Source organism: Mercenaria mercenaria, chromosome 6 (assembly GCF_021730395.1).
Source record: "Mercenaria mercenaria strain notata chromosome 6, MADL_Memer_1, whole genome shotgun sequence".
In the NCBI taxonomy this organism is placed as follows: Eukaryota; Metazoa; Mollusca; class Bivalvia; order Venerida; family Veneridae; genus Mercenaria; species Mercenaria mercenaria.
Window position 1 is genome coordinate 23062389 of NC_069366.1, and position 26523 is coordinate 23088911.

At 36.0% G+C, this 26523-nt stretch overlaps 1 protein-coding gene across 1 annotated transcript; it reads left to right on the top strand.

Annotated features, from left to right (window-relative positions):
• The first annotated feature begins 929 nt into the window (after nt 1-929).
• Nucleotides 930-24327, top strand: LOC123549412 (uncharacterized). Its single transcript, XM_053545403.1, has 10 exons — nt 930-1132; nt 7291-7481; nt 10551-10716; nt 11711-11740; nt 12217-12375; nt 13361-13564; nt 15220-15333; nt 15592-15795; nt 16660-16769; nt 18291-24327. Exons 1-10 carry the CDS (start codon nt 982-984, stop codon nt 19722-19724), a joined length of 2763 nt encoding a protein of 920 aa, XP_053401378.1. The 5' UTR covers nt 930-981; the 3' UTR covers nt 19725-24327.
• The last annotated feature ends 2196 nt before the right edge of the window (nt 24328-26523 follow it).

Genomic DNA, 26523 nt, shown 5'->3' on the forward strand with positions numbered 1-26523 from the left:
TCTCCTCATTATTTTTATATATACCTTGTCTGTCTGCCCACTCGCTTCTCATTACTAGTGTTTGGAATCAGTGAAGATTTCATTGGCGTTTAAACAGTATAAAAATAGGGTGATCCTTGATAAATCATGGTGAAGTTCTTACTGTATATGGTGTCATAATTTAACTAAAAAGGTCACATTAATTTTTCAATTTTAGGCAATGAAGTATTGATATTAACATTGACTTCACATAAGTTTGAACGTAATGCCAAAAGATTAGTAAATTTTTCACTATTCTGTCGAATTAGAAATCATTTTACGTGTGTATTGTAGTTCTGAATGGCAGTTAGGATGACCAGAGACATAGTGGTAGTTTTAACTTGTTTTGAATGCTTTGTTAAGATGCCGGAATTCATCGAAGAGACTTTCGTGTCATGGATCATTTATTCATGATTTTAACAATGTCCTAATTAATCAGCCCATTACTAATTCATGATGATTCTTGTCTATTTTCAGTTAACTATAGAATTATAGAATGATATAGCCTGACATGGATGATGCCTCAACTTTTGATTTACTGATACGGACTAAAATATTGCATTGACCTTTACTCTGCTAAATTTCTCAAATGGACTGGTCTGTCATTCAGTTTGGGCAGTACCATATTATTCGAAGGGATGTTCACTGAAAACTTACTGACCGAATAGCAAACAGTGCAGACCAATTGATCGTGGTCTGCACTGGTTGCAAAGGCAAAATCACTTGCCGCCAGCAGGCTAATGGTTAAAAGTCTGATCCACTGAAACAAATCATAAAACCATTTCAACTTTCAGACTATATTTTCTATTTTAGATAATTTAAAACCTTAATGTCTGTATCTTTGTTTTGGTTGTTAAAGGTCAAGGTGATATGGACCTTTAAACAATGCTTGTTGAATCAGTGATTGCTAGTTAAAATTCCTACCATTTTTAATTCAGGTGCGACTACCTGAATATATTTGACATGTACTATATGAATGAGAAGAAGAGGTTATACCGTAGTTTGGGTCCGTCACAGGATGTGTTTCGCTCGGAATCAAGCAATGTGTTCATCATGCTATGCTATGGGCCAGACCCAGCTAGTTATAACTTTGAAATACGTTTCAGCACTATACGTAAGTTTAATTAAGTTTCTATGCCCCCGGCGTCTACTGATGCGGGAGGCATATAGTGATTGTCCTGTCCGTCCGTTAGTTTGTTCGTTCGACCATCCGTACGAGGTTAACCAAATGGGACCGTTTCATCTAGCATCAATACCCCTTACTAGAATGACTTGATACTAATGCAGATGTAGCCTATGACCATTCTCATCTTCACACATGACCTTGACCTCATTTTGGACTTAGGTTGCTTTATATGGGCCATCTCTTGGTTAACCAAATGGGACCGTTTCGTCTAGCATCAATACCGCTTACAAGAATGAATTGATACTAATACAGATGTAATCTGTGACCATTCCTCATCTTCAAACATCACCTGACCTCAGTTTGACCTTGACTTTGACCTCATTTTGCACTTAGGTTGCTTTATATTGGCCATCTCTTGGTTAACCAAATGGGACCGTTTCGTCTAGCATCAATACCGCTTACAAGAATGAATTGATACTAATACAGATGTAACCTGTGACCATTCCTCATCTTCAAACATCATCTGACCTCAGTTTGACCTTGACCTCGTTTTGGACTTGGGTTGCTTTGTATCATCAAGGATGCCACTGGGGGCATCAAACATTTATTGAACACAGCTCCTTGTTTGAATTAATTTTATTATTTACATGTACATGTATTTTATTGATTTAGTGAAAGTATAGTGTGTGGAATTTTCTACATTGTTTCTGGTCAATAAAATAATTAAAAAAAAACGAGATTATGAATATCACTCTTTCCCAGAGTCCTCTCTGTTACTTGCTTGTTCAAATCCCATAATGAACAGATTTACGTTTGTTTCTGTAATACCAGTATCTGCCAGATTAGGTTGCTCAGAATGTGTGTCTTGCAACTTATAGTAAAAAAAGATAAAAGGGAAAGGGTAGATTTCGCAGAAGCATAGAGCACCGCAAACACAGCCACAGAGCCATGAATTTGCAAAGTAGGACCACAAGAAAATGAAGCTGTAACGGAAAAATATTTTAGATGGGTTTCTTGGTGTTCTATAATATGTCAGAATATCCTTCGAACATTTTTTGAGTTTGGACATTATGTTGGTGGGAAGTGCTACTCTTCTAACGTTGTACAGTTTATTCAAATGTAGAAACATTCTGTTTTGACACTGTCATCTTTCAACATGGCTGCTACTTTTGTCTGTGTAATTTATGTTAAAAACGGACTGTTTATGTATGGTTGTGGAAGCGAACTTTCATAGCCAGTTTTAGGTTACGGAAGGACCCAATTGTGTTGACTTTTAGACCAAATTGGGTCATAAAAATGTCAAAAATTTGCATGTCACATTTATATTGTTATAATTAACCCTTTACCACACAGAACAGAAGCCAAAGTAACCTCTTTTACATAACACTGATAAATGATAATCAATAAGCAATAATCGGTATATGGCTGATAAGCGTGACTGTCTTACCTGAACAGAGGTATGGGCATTATTTTGTGATTACACATACTTATGTTAAAAATGTCATTATTTTAATATTAATTTTTCTGTAATTTTGACATTATTTTTGTCAATATAAAGTTTATAGCAATTTAAATTCTCTTTCCGACGATACAAAATTTATTGTAGTTTCTTTTTGAGTTTCGAAGATATAAAGTGTTAAAGTAAGGGAATTATATTTTTAGGCATAAAAATCTGTTTTGGATTACTTTCACATTGAAATTCATATACAATTTCATTTTGATGTTTTAAAGTATGATTTATAGTTAATAGACTTATCTTCCGAATCGGAATCGGTAAGTATTTATATAAAAAACAACCATCAAACTGAATAACACTACAAAAATAACAGATCGTAAAATTTCTGAAAGTGCAAAAAGATCGCCGAGATCGAGACTCGTAACCGACTACAGTATTTTTGTGCTAAAAATTAAAATATTTTTAGATAATATTACGTAATATTTTGATGATCAAACGTCGGTACATCACGGGTGACTTCCGCTGCAATTAACTCTTGGGGTGTCATAAAATATTTGGAAGCTGCGGTCCTTCTGTTTTGATTAACACTTCCCATTATGTAAGGCCATAAATTCCAAGCCATGGTATACACAAATTGTTGTTTAGGGGAAATCTGCATGTATCACGCGTGACCTTCATGACCTAACACAATTAAAAATACTTATATGTTAAATGGATGTTATTTTTAGAACGAAAAAAAAACAAAAACAGTTCAATAGCTATTATTCAGCATTATTATTCAAGTATGCTATACCGGGTATTGGACATACTATTAGATACATATGCATATTTGTAATATGAAACAAACTGAGCCAATACGATGCCTAGCTGAGCCAGTATGAGCAAAAAGGGCCAATGTGAGAAAACAGGGAGACTTTTGGATTCAAGCTTTTAGATAGGTTAAATTGAGGCAGATGCAATACAGAGCTGTATAATAAAATTGTCATTAATCAAGTGATATTTCACATTGGCCCTATCATTATACCCCCACCAAACATGTTTGAGGGGGGTATATAGGAGTCAGTTTTGTCGCGTCCCGTCGCGTCCCGTCCCGTCCCGTCCCGTCCCGTCCCAAAATCTATTATCTTAGTTATTACCAAATGGATTTGATTCAAACTTAAAATACATGTTCCACCTTATCACCCACATCATGTGACACAAGGTGCATAACTCTTGACACCAAGTTTTCATGAATTATGTCCCCTTTTACTTAGAATTTAAGGTTAATTTTGTTGTATTTTCACTATATCTCAGTTATTACTAAATGGATTTGATTCAAACTTAAAATAGATGTTCCACATCATCACCCACATCATGTGACACAAGGTGCATAACTCTGACACCATTTTTTTATGAATTATGTCCCTTTTTACTTAGAATTTAAGGTTGATTTTGATGTATTTTCACTATATCTCAGTTACTACTGAATGGATTTGATTCAAACTTAAAATAGATGTTCCACCTCATCACCCACATCATGTGCCCACATCATGTGACACAAGGTGCATAACTCTGTTACCAAGTTTTCATGAATTATGTCCCTTTTTACTTAGAATTTAAGGTTAATTTTGTTGTATTTTCACTATATCTCAGTTATTACTAAATGGATTTGATTAAAACTTAAAATAGTTGTTCCACCTCATCACCCAGATGATGTGACATAAGGTGCTTAACTCTGACATAATTTTTTTTTATGAATTATGTCCCCTTTTACTTTAAATTTAAGGTTGATTTTGATGTATTTTCACTATATCTCAATTATTACAAAATGGATTTGATTCAAACTAAAAATAGATGTTCCACCTCATCACCCACATCATGTGACACAAGGTGCATAACTCTGACACCAATTTTTCATGAATTATGTCCCTTTTTACTTAGAATTTAAGGTTAATTTTGATGTATTTTCACTATATCTCATTCTGATTGGCTTAGAGCCAAAGGGAAGTAACCTTTTTTTAACTTTTGTACTGAGTTTCTTCCCCTTAAATTCCAGTAATTAGTCTATTTTTAGAAATCCTATTTTTAGATTTTCAATATTTTAGGTATTTTTCTAACTTTTTTATTATAAGTCCTATGTAAAAAGTAAAAACATTTTTCTGTGGTAACATGGGTCGGTAAGACACTTTTTTAAATTCACTTTTAGTGTATCTCTAATATTAGAGATTTAATATATTTACTAGTATTACTTTACTAGTATTATACTAGTATTACTTATATGTGGAAGCCCAGGATGAAGTACTCCAAAGTATTTTTAGCCCACCCTCATCAGATAGTGGGCTGTTAAAATCACTCTGCGTCCATGGTCCGTCCGTCCGTCATTCCGTCCGCCCATCCGTCCGTCCGTTAACAATTTCTCGTTATCGCATCTCCTCAGAAACTACTGGGGGGATTTTGACCAAACTTTGTCAGAATGATGTATTGGTACCCTAGTTGTGTCCCCCTGAAAATCAGACTGGTTCAACAATTTATGAGTGAGTTATTGCCCTTTGTTTATTTCTATATTTTACATAGATTTATATTGGGAAAAGCTTTGAAAACCTTCTTGTCCAAAACTACAGAGCCTAGGGCTTTGATATTTGGTTTGAAGCATCATCTAGTGGTCCTCTACCAAGATGATTCAAATTATTTCTCTAGGGTCAAATATGGCCACACCCTGGGGGTCAATGGTTTATATAGACTTATATAGGAAAAACTTTGAAAACCTTCTTGTCCAAAACCACAGGCCTAGGGCTTTGATACTTTGTATGTGACATCATCTAGTGGTTCTCAACGAAGATTGTTCAAATTATACCCCTATGGTCAAATTTGCCCCGCCCTGGGGTCATATGGTTACATAGACTTATATAAGGAAAAACTTTGAAAATCTTCTTGTCCAAACCACAAAGCCTAGGGCTTTGATACTTGTAATGTAGCATCATCTAGTGGTTCTCTACCAAGTTTGTTCAAATTATCCCCCTATGGTCAAAATTGCCCCGCCCCGGTGGTCATATGGTTCATATAGACTTATATAGGGAAAAGCTTTTAAAATGTTCTTGTCAATAACTACAACATTCAAATTTGGACCACATGTATATTTTTGAGTGGCAAGATGAACCTTGATATGAGTTGACCTTGATTTTGGCCTAGTGACCTACTTTCACATTTCTGTAGCTACAGCCTTCAAATTTGGAACACATGTATATTTTTGAGTGGCAAGATGAACCTTGACTGAGTTGACCTTGATTTTGATCTAGTGACATACTTTCACATTTCTGTAGCTACAGCCTTCAAATTTGGACCACATGCATAGTTTTGTGCACTGGAAAAAACTTTGACCTTGATTTTGACCTAGTGACCTACTTTCACATTTTTGAAGGTACAGGCGTCAAATTTGGACCATATGCATAGTTCTGTGTTTCAAAATGAAATTTGACATTGATTTTGACCTAGTGACCTACTTCCACATTTCTCAGGCTACAGCCTTCAAATTTGGACCACATGCATAATTTTGTGTACCGAAAAAAACTTTGACCTTCACATTGACCTAGTGACCTACTTTCACATTTTTGAAGGTACAGGCTTCAAATTTGGACCACATGCATAGTTTTTTATTCCAAAATAAAATTTGACCTTGATTTTGACCTAGTGACCTACTTTTACATTTCTCAAGCTACAGCCTTCAAATTTGGACCACATGCATAGTTTTGTGTACCGAAATGAACTTTGACCTTTGCATTGACCTAGTGACCTACTTTCACATTTTTAAGGTACAGGCTTCAAATTTGGACAACATGCATAGTTTTGTATTCCGAAATAAAATTTGACCTTGATTTTGACCTAGTGACTTACTTTTACATTTCTCAAGCTACAGCCTTCAAATTTGGACCACATGCATAGTTTCGTGTACCGAAATGAACTTTGACCTTTACATTGACCTAGTGACCTATTTTCACATTTTTGAAGGTACAGGCTTCAAATATGGACCACATGCATAGTTTTGTATTCCGAAATAGAATTTGACCTTGATTTTGACCTAGTGACTTACTTTTACATTTCTCAAGCTACAGCCTTCAAATTTGGACCACTTGCATAGTTTTGTGTACCGAAATGAACTTTGACCTTAAGATTAACCTAGTGACCTACTTTCACATTTCTGTAGCTACAGGCTTCAAATTTAGACCACATGCATAGGATTGTGTACCGAAACAAACTTTGACCTTGACATTGACCTAGTGACCTACTTTCACATTTCTCAAGCTACAGCTTTCGAATTTGGACCACATGCACAGTGTTGTGTATGGAAATGAAATTTGACCTTGAGCCAGTCAGTAAGTCTTGAAGTTTGGAATACTCAAAAATGGCACATTGGTGGGCGCCAAGATCACTCTGTGATCTCTTGTTAAGATTTCTTATGGTTGCCATTCTTCTGTGACAAGACCGTATGGTGGGGGTATGAGTCACTCCTGTGACAGTTCTAGTTTGTCCTCTGGCAGCAGTATTGGCTCTAGGCCAATAAAACCATCCTTGGGCAGAGAACATGGCCAATATGAAATCATTTGATTAATAACATTATAATAAGTCTGTCTAAGCCGGAAAACATTTCAACATGGAAACATATTTATGCTTTGATATGAAAAAGACTAAATAATAGCATTATTATACATTGTAGAAAAATTGAACTCAATCCATGGCAGCTCTGATACATCGTCTGCGACTGGTTATATAAACTCTCCATTGTTCCCAGAAGGTTATGCACAAAATCACGAGGTATACGAGTACATTATTTCAAGCACCGATGCCGATGATTCTATCATGATTACATTCAGTGATTGGCATCTGTCGGAAACTTCTTCATTGTATGTGAGTATAATGCCTGTAAAAAATTTAATATACTTGTTTGACTATTATAATTTTAGTTGAATTTTTAGGCATTAAAATGAAACCTGTTTTCATTGCCTCTGTTAAGATGAAGGGAAAAAAACCTTTAAATCTTCAGCTTGCACATCTTGCCTTTGCAGTAGTAGACAGTCATGCATTACTAAATGATTCTGAGGCACATTTCTTTAAAAATAGATTTATTACTCTGAAACACACTGAGACAGTTGCCTAATTGTTTGTCTGTTTTAAGCTCACCTGAGTACAAAGAGCTCAGGGTGAGCTATTGTGATTGTTCACCATCTGTCGTACGTCCGACCATCCAGCTTGGTCCACACTTTCCTTTAAACAGCATCTCCTCCTGAACCACCAGGCCAATTTTGATGAAACTTTACAGGCATGTTTCTTGGATGGTCTTCTTTGAAAATTGATCAAAGAATAGAATTCCATACAGATCTCTGGTTGCCATGACTGTTATATTTGGTATATGTAGCATCATCTAGAGGTCCTCTACCATGATTGTTCAAAGTATCCACCTAGGGTCAAATATGGCCCCGCCCTAGGGGTCACATGGTTTACCTAGACTTGTACAGGGAAAAACTTTGAAAATCTTCTTGTCCAAAACCACAGGGCCTAGGGCTTTGATATGTGGTATGTAGCATCATCTAATGGTCTTCTACCAAGTTTGTTCAAATTATCCCCCTAGTGTCAAATATGGCCCCGCCCCGGGGGTCACATGGTTTATATAGACTTATATAGCATTATCTAGTGGTCCACTTCCAAGTGTGTTCAAATTATCTCCCTAGGGTCAAGTTTGGCCCTGCCCTAGGGGTCACATGGTTTATATAGACCTATATAGGGAAAAAACTTCTTGTCCAAAACCACAGGTCTTAGGGCTTTTATATTTGGTATGTAGCATCATCTAGTGGTCCTCTACCAAGTTTGTTCAAATGATTTCCCTAAGGTCAAATATGGCCCTGGCCCGGGGTCACAAGGTTTACATAGACTTAATATATATAGGGAAAAAGGAAAACTTTGAAAATCTTCTTGTCCAAAACCACAGGTCCTAGGGCTTTGATATTTGGTATGTAGCATCATCTAGTGGTCCTATACCAAGGTTGTTCAAGTTATCCCCCTAGTTTCAAATTTGGCCCCGCCCCAGGGGTCATATGGTTTATATAGATTTATAAAGGGAAAAGCTTCGAAAATCTTCCTGTCCAAAACCATAGGGCTAGGGCTTTGCTATTTAGTATGTAGCATCATCTAGTGGTCCTCTACCAAGTATGTTCAAATTATCTCTCTAGGATCAAATTTGGCCCCATCCAAGGGGTCACCTGTTTTATATTAGATAGCCTTATATAGGGAAAAAACTTTGAAAATCTTCTTGTCCAAACCCACAGGTCCTAAAGCTTTGATATTTGGTATGTAGCATCATCTAATAGTCCTCAAGCAATTATGTTCAAATTGTCCCCCTAGGGTCAAATATGGACCTGCCCCGGGGGTCACATGGTTTATATAGACTTATATTGGGAAAAACTTTGAAAATCTTCTTGTCCAAAACCACAGGGCCTAGGGTTTTGATATTTGGTATGTAGCATCATCTAGTGGTCCTATACAAAGATTGTTCAAATTATTCCCCTGGGGTCAAATATGCCCTGCACTAGGGGGAACATGGTTTAAACAGACATGTACATAGAAAAACCTTTAAAAAATTCTTGTCTTAAACCATAAGGTCCGGAGCTTAGATATTTAGTATTACTACAGTTAATTATAAGACTGCTTGAGTATGTCCACTTTACTGAATGTTACACTGATTACAAAAATGATACGCCGCATTTCCAGTTAAAATATTCATTTTGAGAGTAACTCCCTTTGAGGCCTCATGAATTATATATGACAATTCAAAAGAAATGGAATGAGTCTTTATTTTTTATATGCACTGGATATTATAGAAGAGAAAGATTCATTTCTTAATTACATGTTTTAAATGTAACGCAAATTTTAACATAGGGGATAGGTCAGATCACCATGTACATGTTGTCTGATGGTGAATCCCCCAATTTAGGGCCTCTGGGTCTTTAAATTTACTTGAAAATTACTTTTATACCTTAAATCATATAGTCTTTTTGTTATATATTTAAGTAAGGTTAATCTGTAATTGAAACAACATTTTACTTTCATTATTATTTTTATCACATGCCCCCTTTTAGGGCCTCACGAAAACTTGAATAGGGATATTTGAGCCTGGTATCCACCCTGACTGAATTCCATTTACCGCAACAAACATTTTGATGTATGATACCATATTGTACTAAAAAATGCCTTCTGATTTTTCATTCAGGGATTTTGCCAACTGTTTATGTTACACATTGTGTTATGCTCTAGTGGTTCTCTACCAAGATTGTTCAAATCATGACCCTAGGGTCAGTATAGGCCTCATGCAGGTGGTCCCTTATTTTACATATATTTATTTGTTTTGAAGGAGTGGCAAAGAAATTTGGACCACAAGCATAATGTTTTATACAGATTTCAATATTCATCTTGAATTGTCTCAGTCATGACCTACTGACCTATTTTCTTGTTTTTGAAGGTACAGCATAGAAATTTGGACCACATTTATAACTTCTGATACTGATAACAATGCTCCTCTTTAATATTCTTGACAAGCAAAGAAATTTGGACCACCAGTTGAATTTCTAAACAGATTTCAATAGTTATCTTGAATAATCTTTACCATGTTTTTGTTAGTGAAGCCTAAGCAAAGAAATTGGTTTAAGCAAGCAACTAAACTGAGGTGAGCGATATAGGGCCATCATGGCCCTCTTGTTCTTGTCATCAACATGGATTAAATATATGCAAATTTCAGGACATGGACATGGAGTTTATAATGCGTCAAAGAATTTCATAAATGTCAAAAACTTGTATTTACACAGCTTGAGATATTGTAAAAAACATTTTCAGTGACAGAGGGATCAATTTAATTTGTTAGAATAACAAAGAAATATTGTTAACGTTCATAATGAGATAGCTATTTGATAAAGGCATACATTTCAGTTTATTCATAGTAACAAGCATGGTCAGTATAATGGTGGGTCAAGTCGGCCAGTAATAGTATCTGACAGCAACCATATTAGATTCACCTTCAGTACTGGGATGTCCTTGACAGCAGGGGAAAACAGAGACTATATTGGATTCCGGGCTGCTTACAGGTTTTATAAAGGTATCTGATATTAACAGTTTACCTCACCAAAGTAAATCATTTTATTAAGATGGTTGTTTACAGTAAAATGGAATTTAAACTATGTTGAAGTCATAGATACATGTCTGCCTTTCATATCTGAGGAATATTACTCAAACTGTTATTAAAATGGATTATCAGATAATTATATATGTTTACTTTCTTGACATGCACAACTCAGGGCACTAAGTCTAAGGTCAAGGTTACACTTGAAGGTCAGTATTTCATTTCCACTCCATACCTTTCTTAACTGCATGAAGGACTTTCATAAAATTTATGTTAACCCTTATGCTGAACTCGACTGATTCTGCCTTTGCGACCGGTGTAGATCATGGTAAGCACCCCTTTTAATGGTTAATGGAACTGTCCAAATTGAAAGATGGACAAGTTCATTGTAGAAATTTAGCAGGGTAAGGGTTAATTCTTTACAACATCTAGATAATGTACATGTATTTTTTTCAAAGTTGTATCTTATGAGTATTGGTCACCATTATGAATAGCTCTGGTTTTGTTTTGACTTAAGTCACTCGATGTAATGGAATTATGCATCCCAGATGCTAGTGAGGCCCTTCTGGGTATCACAAGGAGTTATTACTGCTGATTGAACCATATAATATACATACCTGAAGCTTCAAGTTCAAGGTCAGTACTAAGTGGCCAAATATTATGTAAGGCAAAAAGTCAAGTAATTGCCTCTAGCTTACAGATGGCTACATTTCATCATTATCAACGTGCAATAACATCAGATTGAGACAGAAGATTTATCAAGGAACATGGTCAAATCAGATGAATATTTAATCATAAATCACGATACTCCTTTTTCATTTACCAAAAATGTTTTAGTCAGCGAGCCTGCACATGTGTTTCAAAACAAATAACAGGCCATACTTTATTGCCCTTCGGGCATCAAAATTTTAATTCTGTATCCTAGTTTTCTTCATAGTACATTTATCAGGTTTGTATATCTTTATTTCAGACACACCATACATTTCAAAACCAAATACAAGTAAGTATCATACAATTTTAGAAACTTGCCATGAGTTTCCAAGTAATATATTCTTACTTTAATTCCTTATATTCTATATTTGCAATACTGGCATTCTTCTGTGAGAGGAACAGATTAAATAATGTTATTGCAGAATACTGTTAAAACCTATTTCATGGTTATTGTAGATATTGAATTGATCAAACCTCAGCAAATTGGTATGGAGTTGTTTGACTAGCATTAAGTATTACAAACAGTTCCATATTTGTGGACAACTCTTTTGGCAACATTTTCTAATTTATTTCGTGACACTGCATGAGTAATTGTCAATAATTCTTTTTTGGGCTGCAAAGGGCTTAATTATTTGATGTCTGGTAATGAAGAAAATGTAGATTTCTCAATCTTCCTAATCAGGGAGCAGTTTCCTTAATGTATGATTATGTCATTAAAAATGCTTATTTTCAGACTGTAAAGGGCTGAGTTATTATTATTTTCAGACTGTAAAGGGCTGAGCTATTTAATGTCTAGTAAAGGAGGGAAGATAGATTTTTCCCCAGCTTCCCCAACCAGAGAGCTGTATGACTGTCTATGGGTGGTAAAGACTCAAGAAGGATTTGATGGAACCTACCTCAAAATTATCAGATTAAGAACAAACGGTAAAGTTTCTTTATTACATTTTATTTTTGATTGATTATATTGCATCATATGTCATTAGCTCCACTTTTTGAAGAAAAAGTTGAGCTATTGCACTCGCCCCGGCGTCGCCGTCGCCCTTGGTTAAAGTTTTTCATAAAGTCAGATATCTCTTTTACCATCAAAGCTATTGACTTGAAACTTAAAATTCTTATTTACTATCAAAGTTTACACCAGGAATAACAATCCCAAATGGCCATAATTCTGGTTTGAATTTTGACAGAGTTTTGCCCTTTTTTAATTTAGAATTTTTTGGTTAAAGTTTTTGATGAAGTCAAATATCTCTGTTACTATCAAAGCTTTTCACTTGAAACTTAATATAGTTATTTACTATCAAAGTGTACGCAAGGAGAAACAATACCCGTAACTCTGATTTGAATTTTGACTGAATTATGCCTCTTTTTAACTTAGAATTTTTGGTTAAAGTTTTATAAATTTCTACTGGCAAAGTTCTAATTCAGAGTCAAGCACTGAGAAAAGTCGAATGCACTGTCTTACAGACAGCTCTTGTTTTCTTTTGTTGTTGTTTTTTTGTTTGCAAAGTCTATGTTTTATATTCTGAACTTTTGGGAGCATGGTGTCCAGTTGATATCTGTATAATAAAATCCTGCTGAAGCGGGTGTTAGGGAGCATGAGAGGTGTTGCAAATTCCATTACCACTCGTGAACAGACTCAAATAGACCACTGTTACTTTGCTTGGTTGCATTCTGTGCCTTCAAAGGATTTCCTTATAGAATTTATTCGTAATATTGGAAGTACTCCTGTACATTGAATGTATCTCCCCCAAATGCACTTAACTTGCAGACTCGACGTTTTGATGTCAGAAATAGAATATAACAGAGATGTGATTAGTATTAGAATCATTGACTTGAACTTTTATCAAGGTCCATTTCTTGGGTTGATAAGTGTCTAACACAGTCAACAATGGAGGTGTTGATATATTTTCAGGTTATTTGTTTAGAGGCGACAATCAAATAGTTATACGTGACGGCCTCTCTTCAGTGGCGGATGTGAGATCTATATATGATATGCTAGACAACATAAACAATGGTATTCCACATATTAGCCCGACGGGTTTCTACATCAGGCTGAATGCTTCCCTGTCGTCAAGTGACAGTGTTTTACTGACATATGCTTCTTACAAACGTACAGGTATGTTCTGACAGGCAGTTCTCACTAGGGCTTATTTTCGCTCATTTTGGCCACCAGAACAACAGGCATCTTGTAAATAATAAAACACAGTAACTCCAATAGTATAAACAGCTTTGATGTATAAATCCTTAATAACATTAATAGATCTCTAGTCTGTCAAATCCAGGGATAAAATTGCCACACAAATGACCTTAACTACAATATTGTTAGTTAAGAATAAGATGTAATGTAGCACACACTATCGGACATTTTACATAATTATGTGTTATATAATAAGTTTGTTTTGTTTTGGATTTAACACCGATGTTTAATAGTATTTCAGTTATGTAACTGCAGGCAGTTAACATAGCAAGTGTTCCTGGATTCTGTACCAGTACAAACCTATTCTCCGCAAGTAACTGCAAACTTTCCCATATGTATTAGAGGTTGGGTACAAATGATTTTAGACACAGTGTCTGTTATAAAATTGTCACAGAGAACATATGCCTCGCTCTGGGATTGAACTTGCGACCCTGAGATTAAAGGTCAAAACTTATAGTTTATTTCTATATAACTTTAAGTAGTATAGTCTTTTCCTGAAATTAGAATTCCGTCACAGTATAGGTTGTTTCAAAGATTATCAGGGATAATTACAGTAACATTTCCCTATCCCCTTTTTGTTCCACTTACTATTATTATATATAAATATATACTGTAATTTAATCACCTTTTTTGTCTGGTATGCAAAACCACAACCATGAGATTAAGCCCGCCCACTTAGCTCAGTAGGGAGAGCGTTGGTCTACGGATCGCGGGGTGGTGAGTTCCATCCCTGGGCGGGGCGTATATTCTCTGTGACGATTTGATGAAAGACTTTGTGTGTGAAATCATTCGTCCTCCACCTCTGATAATTAGTGTGGAGAAGCTGGCAGTTACACTTGTTAGGCTAACTGCCTGCCGTTACATGACTGAAATCTGTTGAAAAACGGCATTAAACCCCCCAAAAAACAAACAAACAACCATGAGAATACTATACATGTTATTATTACATACATTTCGTACATATGTCTACATGCTTATGTCATCATGTCATGTTGAATTGAGTATGTCTATCTCTTGCATTTATACTCAAACAGCTGTTACAGGTTTCGAGTTAATAAAGGTATCTTCTTTTTCTTAACCCTTATCATGCTGAACACGATTGCTTCTGCCTTTGTGACCATCATGATCTGCACTGTTCGCCATTCAGTCTGTAACTTTTTGGTATTACCCCTTATAAAAATTAATGGTACTGTCCAAATTGAAAGATGGACAAGTTCGTTTTAGAAATTTAGCAAGGTAAGGGTTACGGACTGGTTTGAGTTCTATCCAAAAATGAACACCTTTGTTGTTGTCTTTCTTTGTATTTAGCACCGTTTTTTTTTTAACTAAGGTGGCAATTTACTGTGATAAAATGAGCGCCTGTTTCTGAATATTTCAGTACCATAATTTCATGTGTAAATGGATCTAGAAACAGAGAAAACCATAAATAATTAATATAAGTTGCAACATAAAGTTGTATTGTAATAGGCAATTTATTTTATTGTGTAAAGATGCTATTCAAAACCACAAAGCTCTACCGGCAGCAAAAGTTTAAGAAAAATAAATTAGATTGGACAATTTTATTTATGTTGCAGATTGTGGTTCAAATTTGTTCATCTGTAATAACAATCGGTGTATAGATAGAGGTCTGATGTGTGATGGATATGATCACTGTGGGGACAATAGTGATGAAGTGTCCGGATGTGCAGGTATGTATGTTATTTATGAATATTTGGTTCATGCAAATAATTTTTTCAGTACCACTAATCCAGTTTAATCATACTTCTTTCCATTTTAAAGAAAATATTTTACACGGTAAGTATAATTCCACTTTAAGGTATTTAACCTGTTAACCTTGTTAGATTACACACTAAATTTCCTTCTCATAGGGATTAAAACTCTCAGGATTCTCTATGATTTAATTGGTCAAAATTGTATTTGATAATGAATATCTTACTCTCTTCTAGATAACACAGGACAATGGGACAAGAGCTATCAGTACACCATTACAATAGGTGTGATCGTTCCCATGGTGATATCTGTATTCCTGATCATGGTTATATGCCTGCTGTTTGTGATGATCCGACGATGTCGCAGAGCACGTCTTCGGGAGGCCCGAGATTCAAGTGAAAGACTTCCGACAGTTAGCGGAGATGTTACAGAAAGAAGAAGTAAATAGCACATCCTGTTTATAGATATTTCTAATGCCTGTTACTTTGGTGTTGTAGAAAAATGTTTAAAAGGTATTTTTCATATCGCCATGGCCAAGTGGTGCATGTTATTGACTTAAGATCATTTGTCCTACCCTGCCATCGGCTCAAAATGTAAAATTCTTCCTAGTGAGAAAACTTCCCATCTGGCTTTCAGAAGGTCATAGTTTCTATCGAGCCTGAAATAATTCCTAGAGGGACACCTGGGTTTTTTCTCCATCATTAAAGCTTGAAAGGTTCTAGATATATACAGGCATGTGAGCGAGAGTAAAAACCTAACTATAGCAAAAGGTTTTTCCATTTGATTCTGCCTTTGCGACCAGTGTAGATCATGATCAGCCCCTACATCAGTGCAGTCTGGTCAAGATCTGCATTGTTTGTCATTATCTTTATCAGTTTCTTTTTGGTAAACACCCCTTTTTACAGTTAATGGTTCTGTTGAATTTGAAAGATGGACAAGTTCATTAAAGAAATTTAGCAGGGTAATGGTTAATCCCCCTTTGACAAAGAGAAGACTTATTATTTTGTTCATGTAGGTTGATCAGTAACTAGATAATGATTTGCTCTACAGTGTTCAGACTTCCTGGGCTGATTGCTTGTGGCTAGTTTATGATCTTTAAAGTTTTTTGGGTCAGTAGACCAAAGGTCAAGGACATAATGACCTTGAGATTGAAAACTGTTTCTGTTCAGTATTGTATAATATTGGGTAAAAGGAAATACATGGAACTTCTCACAAAGTATATATTGAAAGTCAATATGCTAGTTCTGAAATCTATCATAGCTTGTCTTATATATATAGTTCATACTCCCTCTGATATTTTTTAGGACGGAGACGCCATAGACGCAGACTGGGATTTTTTGGAAGTATTGAAAGAGATAGGCCACCAACCTATGACGAGGCCATGCAAAATCCACCAGGATGGTATCTTAATGTCGTAAGTGAACCTTGAACATGAATATATATTTTATTTTAACTACAAGTTGAAATTGCAACACTAATGAATTCCTGAATTTTCAGATTTGGTTTGAAGTGTGACTCATAATTTCATCCTTTAATGTTATCTAATGTCAAAAAAGAAAAAAAAAACGGTCTGAATAAAGGAAGTGAATTGTTTAAAAAAATTGTATGATTTAAGTTGTTTCTGATTTACAGAATTTGACCATGTACATGACTTTCAATTTTTAGCTCGACTATTCAAAGAATAGTCTAGCTATTCTACTCACCCTGGCGTCGGCATCACACCTTGGTTAAGTTTTTGCATGCAAGTACATACAGCCATCAATTAAAGGCATATAGCTTTGAAACTTATTTTTTCTTTTTCTAGGTCAATTACCAACCTCTCTGGGTCAAGTCCCATAACTCTGACATGTATTTTGAGCAAATAATGCCCCCTTTTGGACTTAGAAAATTTTGGTTAAAGTTTTACATGCAAGTTACTATCTCCAAAACTAATGCAGATATTGATTTGAAACTTCACATGTGTCTTCGGGGTTATAAAACTAGTTGATAGCAGCAAGTCCCATAACTCTGACTTTCATTTTGGCCAAATTATGCCCCCTTTTGGACTTAGAAAATTCTGGTTAAAGTTTTGCATGCAAGTACATACAGCTATTTCTAAAAGGCATATAGAGTTGAAACTTATTTTTTCTTTTTCTAGATCAATTACCAACCTCACTGGGTCAAGTTCCATAACTCTGACATGTTTTTGAGCAAATTATGCCCCCTTTTAGACTTAGAAAATTTTGGTTAAAAGTTTTACATGCAAGTTATTATCTCCAAAACTAATGCAGATATTGAATTGAAACTTCACATGTGTCTTCGGGGTTATAAAACTAGTTGATAGCAGCAAGTCCCATAAATCTGACCTTCATTTTGGCCAAATTATGCCCCCTTTTGGACTTAGCAAATTCTGGTTAAAGTTTTGCGTGCAAGTACATACAGCTATTACTAAAAGGCATATAGATTTGAAACTTACTTTTTCTTTTTCAAGATCAATTACTAACCTCACTGGATCAAGTTCCATAACTCTGGCATGTATTTTGGGCAAATTATGCCCCCTTTTGGACTTTGAAAATTCTGGTTAAAGTTTTACATGTGAGTTTCTATCTCCAAAACTAATGCAGATATTGAATTGAAACTTCACATGTGCCTTAGGGGTTATAAAACTAGTTGATAGCAGCAAGTCCCATAACTGATATGCATTTTCGTCAAATTATTCCCCCTTTTTGAACTTAAAACTCTTTTGATATTTAACCTTTTTAGGTAATATTTTCCTGCCTCTGGGACAATATTTCGAATAGTCGAGCTTGGCTGTCTTATGGACAACTCTTGTTATTTGTTCTTTTCATTACATGATGGGAATATGAAAGGTTAATATAAAGTTTACAGATAACTATTAGGGAGGGTAAAACACCATACTGTGTTCAAGGGTTGTATCATTTCTGTTGTTTCGCAGGCATTTGGCAATCCAGTGGACCCTTCATTACCACAGCCTCCCTCATACCATGAAGCCATAGGAAGCGATCCATCAGTCACAAATACAAATCAACGACAAGCCCCTGGAAGCCCCACATCTACTGATAGTAGCCAATCAGAACTGACTGTTTGTTCAGGCAACCTATCAGACTCCTCCAGTTCTAGTGATGGGGGCTCTGCATGGGGGGTGTACAATGGTGATGCAGATGGTAGGAGGGGGAGACTAGGAAGACACGTATCTAGTTCTGGATCAGAGACTGGCACACTGGAGCAACGTCCCAGGTCTGCCACAAGTCCTGAACATACTGAATCTAGATCTTCATCAGTTGTGACCTCGGCAGAAAATTCACAAAACAGAGATGTGGCTGTTGAAGAATCTCAGAATGTGGAAAATTTGCCAAAAGAAGACAAAGACAATAGTCATATAGCTGGTAAAGATCTCGAAAAGAAAGTAAATGATGAGGCAGATGATTTTGTTGTCCCTGCAGGACCAAAACCTGGCTGTAGTGATCCTCAGATTAATGATTGCAGGCCTAAGACTTATTCTTCACAGAGTTCTGAGACATTTGCTACAGTAGTTTCCGACAACCATCACAGAAATATATCATCTGGTTCAGAAATTACAGTAGAAACTGTGAAGAAACCAAAGAAAAAGCCAAGAAAATCTAGGTCAAAGAAAACCAGTAGTCAGTCCGTGCATTCTCCAGACATACCAGAAAATAGGACCTCTGACCTTAATTTTAGTGAATATTTAATTAGCCAAGCTCCTTCAGATATCCCAGACATAGTTAGTAGTATTCATGAAACCCCAGTAGTGATACCACAGTTACCAAAACCTTATGAACAGAATAACCAGTTTACCAATCCCAAACAAATTACAACAGAAAGTAATCCTGGAAGTAGTCCCGAAATGCAAGCTCCTGATGATCCAGAATTAGGTTATCAGGTAGTTGTCAACGTAGATAATGATGATGTTATAGTAGTTTATGATTCAGCAGATGAAAGATATGAACAAAGTATGTCCCCTTCGCAGGCTTCTGAAGCGGATGATTATAATGTGAATGGAAAAGTAGATCTGCCATTTGGAAATACTGCAGGAGCATCAAATGCAACAGACTTTCATATTGGAAGTGGCCATATAAATAGATCACACGAGAAGAAATTCAAACATTTGGAGAAGGAAAAATTGCATACTGTGGCAGACGGCATTGTTAAACAAGAACAATCGACTGAAAATGGTTTAAACTGTGATCAGACTGTTACCCCATCTGCACATCAGGAAGGCAGTTCTGATCTGTGTACAGACGACGATGTACAAACTGGAAATGGTGCTACTAGAAGTAACAAGGATACAAATCAACCATGTATATCTTTGAGAAATGATCTGAATGATACAGAGGATATATATGTTTAACTGTTTTACTTTTCATGTTCTTTTTGCACCTGTCAATATTTTGCCCGTCTGGGGGGTGGGGTGGGGTGGGGGGGGGGGGGAGCGGGCTGACCCAGGGGAATTTGACATTTCAAAATTTTTGTTGTCTAAATCCCCACCCTAGAGACAACCTTTTTTGTCTAAATCCCACCCTAGAGCCTGGTTGGTACATCAAATATTTGTCATATTCCCGCCTGTCGGGAATGGTCTTCTGTCTAAAGTCCCGTGTATGCCCGCCGCTCCCCCGGGCGGGCAAAATATTGACAGGTGCATTTGTAGCACTTAAAAAGGATAGGACTTACAAAGACAATATGCTGGAAGTATGATTTTTAGATGCATTTTTTAAAATAAAATGTAAGAAAATTTTAATTTAGCATTATTGTTAACATTCCTTTAGGTTAAAGTTCAAGGCCTTAGCATAGTACTTAAATGTGTTGTTTAATGTATGTTTAAACATAATAAAGCCTAATTTTTAGCTCACCTGAGCCAAAGGCTCATGGTGAGCTTTTATGACCGCTCAATGTCCGTCGATCGTCGTGTTATGTGTCCGTCAACATTTTCTAAAAAATCTTCTTCTTGAAAACCACTGGGCAGAATTACACCAAACTTCACAGGAATGATCCTTGGATGGTCCCCTTTCAAAATTGTTCAAAGAATTTAATTCCATGCAGAACTCTGGTTGATGGCAACCAAAAGGAAAAACTTTAAAAGTCTTCTTGTCCAAAACCACAAGGACTAGAGGCTTGATATTTGGCATGTGACATCATCTTATGGTCCTCTATCAAGATTGTTCAAATTGTGCCCCTGGAGTGAGAAGAGGCCCCACCCCGGGGGTCACAAGTTTTACTTGACTTATATAATAAAAAACTTTAAAAATCTTCTTGTCTAAAACCACAAGACCTAGGCCTTTGATATTTTGTATGTAGCATTGCCTTGTGGTCCTCTACCAAAATTTTTCAAATTATGCCCCTGGGGTGAAAAGAGGCCCTTCCCCGGGGTGTCTCAGGTTTTACATAGACTTATATAGGAAAAAAAACTTTAAAAATCTTCTTGCCTGAAACTGCAAGGCCTAGTCTTTTAATATTAAGTATGTTGCCTTTCCTAGTGTTTCTCTGCAACAAGTGTTTTCCCTAGGGTGAAAAGAAGCCCAGTCCTGGGGGTACCAAGTTTAACATAGACTTAAATAGGAAAAAAAAAGATCTTCTCGTCTGAAAGTTCAAGGCCTAGGCCTCTTATATTTAGTATGTAGCATTGCCTGGTGGATCTGAAACAAGTTTGTTCAAATTATGCCCCTTGGGTGAAAAGAGGCCCCGCCCTGGGGGTCACTTGTTATGAGTTATATAGGAAAAAATACTTTAAACATTATCAGATCATATTTCCTAGACTGTTTAATTATAATTACCTGATGATCCCAAGTGATTAGGGATCACTTGACTGTGACCTTGACCTACTGACCTACTTCCTTGTTTTATAAGATACAGCCTTGAAATTTGGATAACATGTATAGTTTTGCACACCGATTTCAAAACTGGCTTTCAGTTACATAAATGTGACCTGCTGACCTACTTTCTTAATATTTCAGCATCAGTTTGCCATTTGAAACATGTGGCCATATTACTCAGGTGAGCGATCCAGGGTCATCATGACCCTCTTGTTATTTTAAAGGTGCTTATTACAGATTTTTTTTTGCAAGATTTATTTGAAGCTTTGTTCATTTAAAATACTGAAGGTCCAAATGAGCAGTACATGTTTTGTACTTTTGTAACAAGAATTTATGTTCAGTGATATAAGCCTTCATTTTATGCCTGAAAAGTAAACTGATACTTAGATAGTCACAAATATCTTAATTATATAACTATTCAGATTTTCAGTAGCTTAATAAGATAGATATGTTGACAATCTTACTTTATGTTTTGATAATGTCATTCGTTGGTATATACAACACCATTGGAATCTCAGTTGGCTGTAACCACAAATTGCTATGCCAAGCAAGTTCACGGATCAAAGTTTTATTGTATTTAGACAGTATACAACCATATACACTTGTTCATCTTCAAAAGGAGGAATTAGTTTTTGTGGATTTTATGTGTGCCAGACCACCAAATTAAACCCCATTGAATCCTTATTTCTCAAAATAATTTCAAATCTACTAGTTCATGCCTCCACAAAATAGCCTTTCCGACCAGTCTATCACGAGGTTTCATTCCCAAGTATTGGTAAAACATAGCGAAATTTCTGATCATTTACTTTTGGCCTCTGTATGTGTAATACTGCATAATATGTAATAAATACAGATCTGATTTTGCTAGTCTGTATTATCCAGTAAGACTTTGTTCGCTTGAACTTGACGAGACAACCAAAATATGTTCGAGTTATCGGTAGCTCCAGCCATTGAAAAATATGCATCCTTTATATAATTTGCCAGAACCGTACGATGAATTAGAGCAATGGTTGGTATATGAATTATCCAAGTTCGAGCAAAGAATGTTTGTACTTTAGCAGCAGGCTTGTAGATGTAAATAAAACAAAAATTTTACTTTTAAAAAAAAATTGTTTGGTGCCAGTCAATGAATTGCTCAGTATATCTTTTCAAATGAAGGGTTTGCTAAGGAGACAAGTCAGACAGTGATATTGCTTTGTTGTAATTTGCTAATAGGCATTTGTAACAAATGAGCAGTGCTATGAGAAAACCAACATAGTGGGTTTGCGACCAGCATGGATCCAGACCAGCCTGCGCATCTGCGCAGTCTGGTCAGGATGTATGCTGTTCGCTATGCGTTTCCCTAATTTCAATAGGCTTTGAAAGAGAACAGCATGGGTCCTGACCAGACTGCATGGATGCGCAGGCCATGATCCATGCTGGTTGCAAACCCACTATGTTGATTTTCTCATGGCACGGCTCAAATAACGAAGCAAACCAAAACAAACAAATTTCAACATATTTTTGATAATAATGTTTTATATATTGTGTTCAGAGTATTTAGTTTGTGATTTGTCTTCGTTTTAACTAGATTGTTTTAATACAGAGTGCTGATTTCAGTTATATATTGTATTGTTGTAGTTTGATAGTCCATTATTGTTTTAGAAATAGTTCAACACTGTCATTGGAAACAGTGCACATTTTGTTATGTATAGATTTTTTACATTCTAGATAGGTTTTCAACATTTCTGCAGATTTTTACATGATTGCTTTATCAAGAAAGAAAAGGGAAGATACTTTTCTAAGAGAAGGGTAAACTAGTATATAAATTACAAATATATTGAGCATTTAGTGGAGTGCCAGAGAAGAAAAATTACAGTAACTTAGGTATTATGAAAATAGGGCTAGTTTGGGAGAAACGGGAACAAAAATTAAGAGCAGCACAGTCAGATGAATGTCTGTTTACAGAAGAAGCATGTGTGACAGGCCTTTCTGTCTACTTGTGTATGCAAAATAGCCTTTCTTCTACTGTAAAATCATTTAATTTCGTGGGCATGAAATTTCGTGGTTTTGGTCAAAACAGCAATTCCGTGGGGATGTGAATTCATGGGTTTCAACTTCTGAACATAAAATCAATGGGAATTTTACTTGTTCGTTGGAATCAAATTTTGTGGATTGACTCATCCACGAAAATTAGTCCCCCACGAACATTAATGATTTCACAGTATTTAAGATCTGTTTTAGAAAGTGTAATCCAGCTTACAAAGAAGAAAAAATATGTGGAAAGCTTAATACATTTACCAGTATATTCTGCATTGATTAAATTTTTATATTACAATTAAGATGAGCAAGTTTCAGGTCGTTTATCAAAACAAGAGCCAGTGTGTCAAGACTTTTATGGTGAAGCATTGTGGATTGAAAATTTCATCTGTTTTAATAACCATTTTAAATCACATCTTCTTGAATAGGAAATATTTGTAGGACTTTGATAATGTTTTCATTTTAGGTTGATTTACATTAATTTTGGAGATGTTGTTTTGTTGTTATACGGTGACCTAGTGGTGTGCTTATTAATTAATCATGACTAAAAATTTGTCCATGACGCCATGAGAGAAGAAGATTTCCATCTTTGATAATACATATTTGTATGTATATTAATACTTCATGAAGTTTGAAATCTGTCCCAGCAGTGCTGTCAAAATAAGCTGAATAGAGTGTTACGTAACTGTTTGGTGGACAATATTGCCTGACTGGTGTTAACAGTAAATGGGAATGTAAATTTGTTTCAGATTAGACAGCATTGTAAAATATTTACCAGTCCTGGGCATTATGTTAAATAATTGGTGAAGTAATTGGATACTTTCACTGGAAAAAAAAACAAAAAAATTAGATTTTTGGTCTTATTTGATCCATATTTGATAAACATTGTATCTGATTTTTATTCTGATTTATCAACTATTGTTTTTTTTTTTGTACAAAATTATAAAATTGGAAATTTTTAACCAGTTGTCATACTAGTTATTTTTCTAGCTTAGATAAAAATGCCTATATATTTATATTTTTAAATTGTGATGATAGTTACATATCAGACTTTTTTGTGTTTTACTATGATATAAAGTTGTTATGTTTATTCAAAACAATGAAATAAAGCTTCACGAAAGAACAGTTGAAAATACTTTATCAGTAAATCCTTTTTACCCAGATTTTAAAATGCTTTCAAAATTTTTAAATTAAGAAATTTTGTGAAGTAAAGCCACATCATTAGCTTGAAGGAAATAATTGCCAAGGTGTGTAAAGATGAAATGATCAGTATTTATGTCTCCCCCAGGAGACATATTGTTTTTGCCCTGTCCGTCCGTCCGTCCGTACGTCACACTTCATTTCCGAGCAATAACTGGAGAACCATTTGACCTAGAACCTTCAAACTTCATAGGGTTGTAGGGCTGCTAAAGTAAACGACCCCTATTGTTTTTGGGGTCACTCCATCAAAGGTCAAGGTCACAGGGGCCTGAACATTAAAAACCATTTCCAATCAATAACTAGAGAACCACCTGACCCAGAATGTTGAAACTTGATAGGATGATTGGTCATAAAGAGTAGATGACCCTTATTGATTATGGGATGACTCCGTCAAAGGTCAAGGTCACAGGGGCCTGAACATTGAAAACCATTTCTGATCAATGACTAGAGAACCACTTGACCCAGAGTGTTGAAACTTCATAGGATGATTGTACATGCAAAGTAGATGACCCCTATCGATTTTGGGGTCACTCCATTAAAGGTCAAGGTCACAGGGGCCTGAACATTGAAAACCATTTCCGGTCAGTAACTTGAGAACCACTTGACCCAGAATGATGAAACTTCGTAGGATGATTGGTCATGCAGAGTAGATGAACCCTAACGATTTTAGGGTCACTCTGTTAAAGGTCAAGGCCACAGGGGCCTGAACATGGAAAACCATTTCCAATCAATAACTTGAGAACCTCTCGACCCAGAATGTTGAAACTTCATAGGATGATTGTTCATGCAGAATAAATGACCCTTATTGTTTTTGGGGGTCACTCCATTAAAGGTCAAGGTCACAGGGGCCTGAACATTAATAACCAGTTCCGATCAATAACTTGAGAACCACTTGACCCAGAATGTTGAAACTTCATAGGATGATTGAACATGCAGAGTAGATGACCCCTATTGATTTTGGGGTCAGTCTATTAAAGGTCAAGGTCACAGTGGCCTGTTCATGTAAAATCATTTTTTGGAAATAACTTGAGAACCACTTGACCTACAATGTTGAAACTTAATAGGATGATTGGACATGCAGAGTAGATGACCCCTATTTATTTTGAGGTCACTTGATGAAAGGTCAAGGTCACAGGAGCCTGAACAGTGACTTGAGAACCACTAGGCCACGAGTGTTGAAATTTAGCGGGATGACTGGACATGCCAAGTAGATGATCCCTATTGCAGCCGACCATCAGTGTCTCTTTGACTTTCACTCCTGACCCCTATTGACTTCTTGCCTATAGGACTTTGCATTGGGGGAGACATGCGCTTTTTTACAAAAGCATTTTCTAGTTTAAAGTAGCTTTGCTAGTACTTTGTGGAAATGAGAGTCCCTCCTCTGGTACCACTTTTTTGTTGCCTACAATGCCATTAGGTACCTATTTTGATAGTTTACAAATACCTTTGTCTGTCAAACAATTTTTTTTGCATACAACTAAACAAGATGCTTTACTCTCCAGTGCTCTATGAATGTTTTACAACATGTGAAGGAAGAACTGTTGGGTTTAGGCACTGGAAATTTCTGAGATGCTCTTGAGTGTCTCCCACCTAACTAGAGGTCTGTACTGGTTCTTCCCAGGAAAGATGGCTTCGCATGTATCGGTGCTATACACCGGGCACGTTAAAGAACCAGACTGTCTATTCGAAAAAGAGCTAGGCTAAGTTAGCCAGACACATTCTGTATCTGAAAAGTTCTCTCTGTCTGTTCTGGGGGCTTTATCTCACTCTGTCCCTCTGGTCAGATCGCTCTGTGTCTGTACTAGTAGAGGATGATTTCGCACCCTGTGTGGCTGCAGTTGCTGTAAAGCGCCTTTGAACGTGTTTATCATGAAAAGGGCGCTATATAAATCTGGTATAATAATAATAATAATAATAATAATAATAATAATGCAAGGTACCTTTCTGGTTAAGGGACAATGAAATGTAATCTTTTAACAAATATTTGTGCAAAGTTAAAAGAATGACACAGAAAAAATCCATGAAATGTCCGGTGTTTAAGTTTGACCATATCCTTAAACCTAGGGATCCCAGACTTGGATGAGATACTTTTATGGTATTACTGTGAATATTACTGCCAAG

Bases quoted from the DNA above. Each gene is read 5' to 3' on its own strand.
- LOC123549412 (XM_053545403.1), top strand. From the start codon at position 982: ATGTACTATATGAATGAGAAGAAGAGGTTATACCGTAGTTTGGGTCCG. The intron at 10,717-11,710 runs GTATCTGATATT...TCTTTATTTCAG, and splicing joins TGCTTACAGGTTTTATAAAG to ACACACCATACATTTCAAAA. The intron at 15,796-16,659 runs GTAAATAGCACA...GATATTTTTTAG, and splicing joins AGATGTTACAGAAAGAAGAA to GACGGAGACGCCATAGACGC.